The sequence below is a fragment of the Leptinotarsa decemlineata genome, unplaced genomic scaffold, assembly GCF_025532065.1.
Source record: "Leptinotarsa decemlineata unplaced genomic scaffold, Ldec_3_MD MMD2_tig00000199_RagTag_RagTag, whole genome shotgun sequence".
NCBI classification, from domain to species: domain Eukaryota; kingdom Metazoa; phylum Arthropoda; class Insecta; order Coleoptera; family Chrysomelidae; genus Leptinotarsa; species Leptinotarsa decemlineata.
Window position 1 is genome coordinate 18,740,045 of NW_027412544.1, and position 8,186 is coordinate 18,748,230.

The 8,186-nt window shown below is 34.6% G+C and overlaps 1 protein-coding gene and 1 long non-coding RNA gene across 2 annotated transcripts; one reads left to right on the forward strand and one right to left on the reverse strand.

The window, feature by feature from the left end:
- Nucleotides 1-486: 486 nt before the first annotated feature.
- On the forward strand, nt 487-1,331 carry Fdx2 (Adrenodoxin-like protein 2, mitochondrial Ferredoxin 2). Its single transcript, XM_023169780.2, has 2 exons — nt 487-915; nt 967-1,331. Exons 1-2 carry the CDS (start codon nt 797-799, stop codon nt 1,304-1,306), a joined length of 459 nt encoding a protein of 152 aa, XP_023025548.1. The 5' UTR covers nt 487-796; the 3' UTR covers nt 1,307-1,331.
- Nucleotides 1,332-2,070: 739 nt separating this feature from the next.
- LOC141481491 (uncharacterized) lies at nt 2,071-7,724 on the reverse strand. The gene is made up of 3 exons (XR_012465014.1): nt 7,671-7,724; nt 4,030-4,160; nt 2,071-3,697 (listed from the first exon to the last, which is right to left on the reverse strand). It is a non-coding gene; the product is annotated as an uncharacterized lncRNA (long non-coding RNA).
- Between the last annotated feature and the right edge of the window lie 462 nt (nt 7,725-8,186).

Genomic DNA, 8,186 nt, shown 5'->3' on the forward strand with positions numbered 1-8,186 from the left:
GCGTAGCGGAATATGAAGTAGTGTGGCGGAATTTTGATTCATGTGTAGCGACTTTATAGTTCTACTAGTCGGCAACACTGGAAAACTGTGCTGAGGCGTTTTGTGGCGCTCATGTATTCAAAACGTATTCGTCTGTGATTCAAATATATTCATTCTGGCGTTGAAACGATGACGTCACATCAACTATGATTTGAAACGTATTCATGATGATTCAAAACTAACGTGAGGTTGGTTTTGAAACGGAATTTGACGTGACGTTGAGTAAGTTGTCTGTTTCTGCTTTATTTTGATAGTTATAGCTTATAAAGTGCTGAAAACTTTGTATCAAATACGTTGTGAGGATGTACAAAATGAATCTGGGAAATGCTAACCGATTTTAAATGAGATTGGAGAAAATTGAAAAGTTTACTTTCATTATTGGATTTGACATCTGACACAAATTGAATCATTACATTCTGGCAAATCTTGTTACTAATGAAGTCACTTCGAATCGTTTTTGAATACACGCTCGAATACGATTAAACGTCAGAAAACACCTCTGACTTCGCGTACGTGCGTACAACCCAACACAGACAAGTGTTTTCTGTGACTTGGATAAATATGGGCTTGATTACTCAATTTGAGAGAATTATATATATTTTAAAATCATAGTCCAAGGTTATTATATATAATTCTATCAAAATTTTGACGTACAAAACAGAAATTATATTCAAATAAAGAGATATTCCAATATATGTTGTGCAATTGATGTTGATCAATCTACACGGCAGAAATTAAAGGGTAGCATATCAAAATAATGGCATTAAGACAGTTTATTAGGTGTAGTTCAGTTCTTTCCAGCAATCTAAAATTCAGTAGGTCACAAATAAGTGCAAGATTCTTCTCCAATGAACAGCCAGCCTTGGATAAAAAAGAGTAAAAAATGTGTATAAAGCCTGGATCATTTTCAACATTCAACTTTTTCAGGATAGAAGTAACATTTGTAAGAGCTAATGGAGAGAGAATTAAAGTCAAAGGAAAAACTGGAGATTCACTCCTCGATGTGGTAGTCAATAATAGTATAGACCTAGATGGATTTGGTGCTTGTGAAGGAACTTTAACTTGTTCTACTTGTCATCTGATATTCAAACCTGAAGATTTCAATGCTCTTCCTGAGAAACCTTCAGATGAAGAATTGGACATGCTTGATTTAGCTTATGATATAACGGACACATCTAGATTAGGTTGTCAAATCATTTTAACTGAGAAATTGAATGGTTTAGAAGTCAAAGTTCCAGCAACAATAAACGATGCAAGAAGCAGTTAACACAGTAAAGTTTTCATCTAATCTATATTGATATTTATTTTCACCCAATATTACTATTAGCTTCAAATTCTAAAATTAATATTGCCAGTCTTGACGGTGGTAAATTATTTTCTTGAAGTGGAGTAGACATCTGTTGAAAACCTTATATTTTTTACTTTTTTGAGATCAAATAGGAAACATGGTAAGCGAATATGACCTGTTTAGCTCATTTTCTCGGAGATGATATTAGAGTAGATGTCACATGTTATATCTGGTTCAAAATGCTTTATTCGTTTTCGTCAAGTCTTGCATGGATATTCCATATCCTAGGTAACATCATATGAGATAGTGAACTCAATACAATATACAAAGGATTCAACTAATTCGTGACTTGAAGTCGTAATTTCATAAATGAGTTGAGTGCTTCATCTGTAGTGTTATCCAGATTGGTGCTGAAGAGGCAATAAGGCAAAAGCCTTATTCCGAAAAATTGGATGTCTGCCATTGAGGATGACAGTGTTCCATATAAGTGAAATGTTTACTCCTTTTATTGAATATATTGTGTAGGAATCCAGTGAATGATATCTGATTCAATTACTTAAAATGTTTGGAATACAAACTGAGTAGAGGATAGTATGTTCTGTATAATTCAGTGTTCACATAAAAGTATTTGTTTTGAAATAATTTTTTTTATGTAATCCAATGTTCATATAAAAGTAGTTTTTCGAGAGGGCTTTTTCTTCCAGTTTGTATCTGAAAGTTACTTTCAGATACAGTTACTTTGCGTGATCTACACATCTTTATAAAGAATTGATTTTAATATTATTTGCTTTCTTATCTCCTTTGGAAATTTTTAAAATTTTTTATATAAGGATGGAGAAGTAGAAAGCCATTTCCATAAATCATTTTTATTACTCAATTTGAAAATAAATATTGCCAAGATCTGCTAGGTGGCTTCTTTCCGATCTAATCCTTCAACATTTTTGGCCAATATAGTATCTGAACTGCTCTCAATTTAGTTTTTCAACATCTAAATGAGGTTCTTGAATCAATTTCATCATTTTTGTGTGCAAAGCAGTGGGCACAATTATTTTGTTACCGAGGAAAATTAGACCATTTGACAAATTAGAGAGGGATATTGTTCTGAAGGAAGTTTTCAATTTCAACCAAAACAGAATCATTATCATTGGCGGTTTTAAAAATATCTTTTTTGTGAAAGAAAGGTTTTGGCTTTCTACTTCTTCATCTTTATACAAAAAAAAAATGTGGGAATCTTCCAAAGAAAAGAAGAAAGCAAATAATTCCAAAATAAACTCTTTACAAAAAAGAGTAGATTATACAAAGAAGTAACTTTCACACACAAACTGAAAGAAAAAGCCCTCTAAAAACAACTACTTTATAAACATTGAATTACACTAAAGAAAAAATACTTTTGAAACAACTGCTTTTATATGAACATTGAATTATACAAAAAACACTTTTTCCTATTCAGTTCGTATTCCAAACATTCATTATGGAATTGAATCAGATATCATTAGTATATGAAAGAAGTAAAATTTCACTTACCTGAAACACTTTCATCCTCAATGGCAAACTTTGACTTTTGGAATAAGACACTTATTGCCTCGTCAGCACCAATCTGGATAACATTACATGATGAAGAACTGCCTACTGGCAGTGGCACAAAAATCCCAGTGCCGAAAATCAAACTAGGTTTATTAATGTTCGCAACAGCTGCAAACTTAGGATAAATGGAAGCAAATAACTTCACAATCAGAAAATTAGGGATAGATCCTTCTGGTTGGTAGCTAAAGCTGTTAATCAATACTTTACAAAATCCACAATTCCACCGCTAACACAAGCGGATGGTTCAATTGCAACAATAGCAATAGAAAAAGCAAATCTAGCTGACAATTTGCGTCCCACTTAAATATTTTTAAGGCTTCAATATGGCTTTCAGAAACAAAGATCAACAGGCGACTTTCTATCGTATGTCACCCATATTTGCAATAACGCAATCGAGAAACATGGAAAGCTGTTGCGCTTGGTATTTTTAAGGCCTATGACCATGTGTGGCATGAGGGTTTGCTGGCCAAACTTCGATGCTATGGCTTATCAGATAATATTTGTATATGGCTGTCCAACTTCTTGAAAGAACTTTCCCTGCAAGTAACCATCGACGGATATCTCTCGAATACTTTTACTATCAATGCCGGTGTTCCCCAGGGATCTATATTGTCTCCAACCCTCTTTTTATTGTATATCAACGACTTATTGGAAAAAACCAAGAGTCCAATATATTGCTTTGCTAACGACAGCACACTTGTCTCGTCATTCCAGTTGGATTCCAGGACATCGGTGGCAGATGCACATCTTCACCGGCAGCAGGAGGTTGCATATCTAAATGAGGATCTAAAAGTAATTTAGAATTGGGATGAAAGTAACCAGGTTCAATTCAAACTTTATACAAAAAAATGTAAGAATCTTCCAAAGAAAGGAAAAAAGCAAATGATTGCAAGATGTGTAGCAAAGATGTGTAGATCATACAAAGAGGTAACTTTCAGACACAAACTGGAAGAAAAACCCCTCTTGAAAAAACTACTTTTATATGAATATTGAATTATACAAAAAATACCTTTTTCTATTCAGTTTGTACTCCAAAAATTCATTATGGAATTGAATCAGATATCTTTCATGGGATTGCTAAATAATATAGTATATGAAAGAGGTAAAATTTCACTTACATGGAACTTCTTTTTCTTCAGACATTGATATATTATTGTATAATGAACAATAGAAATTTTTTTTACCTCAAATTATATTTCATCAGTTCGGACTCCCATTGTCTAATATAATATAAATTGATTTGAAATCCCTGAAAAAAATAAAAAGGTTAACCGAAAATAACAATTTTATTCAAACAAAAAACTGAAATTACATACAAGCTACAACCAGAAAATAAAAATTTAAATATTAATGAAAGCTGAAAATTAAAAATATTAACAAAAATGAAAATTGAAAGATTCCAAACCAAGTTACGTCACGACGTTTCGATTGTTAGTATCCACAATCGTCTTCAGGTGATAACTGGACTTATCCTCCGAGATCTGACTACTTATAGGTCATTCGGGTGCTTTCACCATCACCTATCCCCTCTTTCCGCTTCATTGGTTTTAGCGGGAGATGACCGTTTGGCGGGAGTTGGTCGTTTTTCGCTTGATAGAAGGTTTCCATATGTTATGTATCTCTACGCTAGCTTGACTAAATGCGTTGTTGGACAATATATACGCGGTTTACTTGAATTTTCTCCTAAACCAGTGTTCCTCTTTGTGGATGATTTCAGCTTGAGCCCATTTGATATTATGTTGATGAGTCCAAACATGCTCTGCTATTCCTGATTTGCTGGTTTCTCCTCGCTATGTGTGTTTCTGGTGCTCAGCAATGCGAACTTTCAATGGCATCTTAGTTTCACCGATGTATGATTCTCCGCACTCGCAGGGTATCCGGTAAATGCAATTCTTGGAATCGCAGTCCGCGTTTGGTGACCTGGTTTTTGTGAGGCTGTTACGGTTAGTGTTCCCAGATCTGAAGCAGGTCCTGATGTTATACTTGGACCCAATCCTTCTTATCCTTTCCGATAATCCTCTGATGTAGGGAAGTACAAGTACTGGTTGTGACGGCTTCTCTTCCTTGTGGAGCTCTTGCTGTCTTCTAGCTAAAGCCTGTTCTACCATCACTCTGGAGTAACCATTCCGTTGAAGGTCATTTTTGATGATGCCTATTTCTTTTTCGAGACCTTTCTTTGTATTACAGAGCTCGAAAGCACGGTCTAGTAGTCTTGATGATTCCTCTCTCAGTCGATTGATGGTGGTTGGATTTCTGGTTCAGATACTGTCCTGTGTGAGTGGGTTTTCGATATACAGATGTTTCCCATTTAGTGTCGGTCCTTTTCACCAATACGTCTAAGAAAGGCAATTCGTTGTGGACTTCCTTCTCCATTGTGAAAGCGATGGAAGTACTTACGTTGTTGATGTGCTTCAGGAAAATGTCTAGTTCTGCATTCCCATGATTCCATATTATGAAGATGTCGTCTACGTATCTCAACCAGACTCGGGGCTTCTTCAATGGCCAGAGTTTCAAACCACTCCATATATATATGGAGCTATATTAGCTATATATTAGCTATCATGGGTGAAAGTAGCGATCCCATTGGCAGTCCCTCATCTTGCGTAAAAAATTCGTCCTTTAGTTGGAAGTAGCAGATTCGTACACAGCATCCAAGTAATTCCATGATTACCAATTAGTCCACGTGGACTGACGACTTGGCGGTTCGTATTGGATGATTTTTACCAACCGAGTTTTATGATTGGCTGAAGAGACGTAAAATTAAATTTGAAGTCATGTTACGGTGACGAATAGAATGCGAACCGTCGTGTTGTCAATGTTCAGTTCAGGAACTGATCGCGAATTGAGTGTTGAAATTCGATATTGGTGCAGTAATGATTACTTCAAATTTTTGTTATCTGTTTAAAATGTGGCGTCCTTGGACAAGTACTATTAGTAATAACGAGTGTGATAACAACGCAGACTTTTTCCTTTTTAGACATTCCAATGGCGATGGTGAACAATGCGAAAAAGAGATAGGTTGTAGGTTGCACTATATCATTTACTTGAACTATACCTAACTATGACCTGGTAATCTAGATTATACTCAGATGAACTTATTATACAAAATAATTTAAAATCTACAATGTTGATTTATTTCCTGATGAAAAGTTCAGTGTCATATCATCATCAAATCCTCTTAAGACACCACCAGTTTTCGTTATTTATTTGCGGCCTGATAACTATGATTTAAACCACTGAAGGGTGTTGTTTCTGAAAGCATACTATTGTAGCTCATTCAGGAGGATCTTGATACAGTCGAATGCCTTCGATAGGTCACAGAAAATTTGCAGCGAATCTTTAGCATCATATTGAGAATATACCGCTTCTAACAGAGAGAACGTTGCATCATTCGCTTGGAATCCGATTTGGCGAAAAGTAAAAACGTTATTGTCATTACAAAAGGGGAAAATTCCTATTCTTACAAGTTTTCTATGATTTTTGCAAGGTCGAATGAGGCAGATTTTCAAATATTTCAATAGAAATGTCATCCATTTCCTTGTAATTCTTGTTTTTGATGTGCTTGATAACTACCATAAATTCCTAGGGATTTGTTCCACGAAAGAACTGAAGTCTTAGCAAACCTCGGCTGAATGTTTATCTGCCTTTCCCCTGATATTATTTAATAATGGATCAGTTTTCTTTTCATTAATTTCCTGCCCTACACAGTCTTTTTAGTAGATCTGCTTAACTCACTTCTGCTAAACTCACCCAAATTGAAAGAGTTACTTGCCATTGTATTTGCTTTTGAAAAATGTCACAATTTTGGCCATAAAGTAAAAGTTCAATCTGCTCATAAACTATTGACTCCAATTTTTTGACTTGAGACTTCAAAGCATGTTGAAATATAATATTCAAATCGAATATTTGCATGGTAGAGAAATGTATATCCTGGATACATTGTCAGGATCATTCTTAAAAAAATGAACATGAGTATGATCCAGAAATGCGATACATTATCCAGATATCACTGAAAGACTCGTTTTTCTTGAAGACTGAAGTGCAAACTGTAATTGCTTTATTGAAAAATTAAAATAGTTTAGATGCCTATAACATCAGTTCCATTAAAGTGAAGATGGCTCTTGGTAAGCCTATAGCACACCTAGCAAATATTTGCTTCTCATGTGGAATGTTTCTAGCGAACCTAAAATTATGCTGAGCAACACCAATCCTAAAATAGGGAGATCCTAATGATTGCAATAACTATAGATTTATCACCATAACTCCCATTGTATCAAAGATCATTGATCTTCCTTTTGAAGATGATAGAAACACGTGTCGAGGTGTTGAAATAACGTTTTGGTGTTGGGAAAAACTCCAGTAATATTCATCAGTACACCAAAAGTTCCAAGCAGTGTATCACAAATTGAAATTCTAGTTAAAGAAAGACTTTTTGATTTCCTTGAAAGGGGTACATACTTGATGCTCAATATGGTTTCAGATCGACGAGATCTATATCCCAAGCAATGACGGAAATTGTTTACACCATTGCCCATAATAAAGATTTGTGTATCTACACTCACTTACTTTTTTGCTATCTATCTAAAGCATTTGACAGTGTTTCATATGCCATATTGAGAAAACTTTAAAATATGGTATTGGAGGCATAGCGCATACGCTATTAGGTCATAACCTAATACATTTTTTTTGACAGACAGCATGCAATATATATTATATAACAATTTGAAATTTGATTCCAAAATTGTCGAGCATGGATTACCTCAGTGACCCGTACTTGGTTTCCTTTTATTTATTATCTATATAAATGATGTTTTTTTTTATATGACGATGATGCAATTTTTGTCACAAGTAACAAACAAGTGGAGGAGTTATACACTTGTCATATGAAACACCGACAAAAAGTGAAATATACTTTAGCGCTGTATATTGTTTTATGCTTGAACGCTAATAAAACTCAGGAAATAACTATCGCAAATATCTAGGATTCCACCTTGACAACAAATTAAACTGGAATGAACATACGACATCGTTATGTAAAAAGCTCTCATGTCGCTACGCATCGAGAGGATTAAGGAATTTAGTTTCGAATGATGTGCTGAAAATTTCATATTTTGGTATGGTTTAGTGGTACATAAACTATGGAATAATATGGGGTGCTTTCCCTCCTTTATGCTTATTCATCAAATGCTGACTAAGTTATAATAAACTTATAAAAGCTAGCCATCTTGAAGGAAGAGTCAGTTGTCATACTTCCATGTTAAGACCATCTATTGTA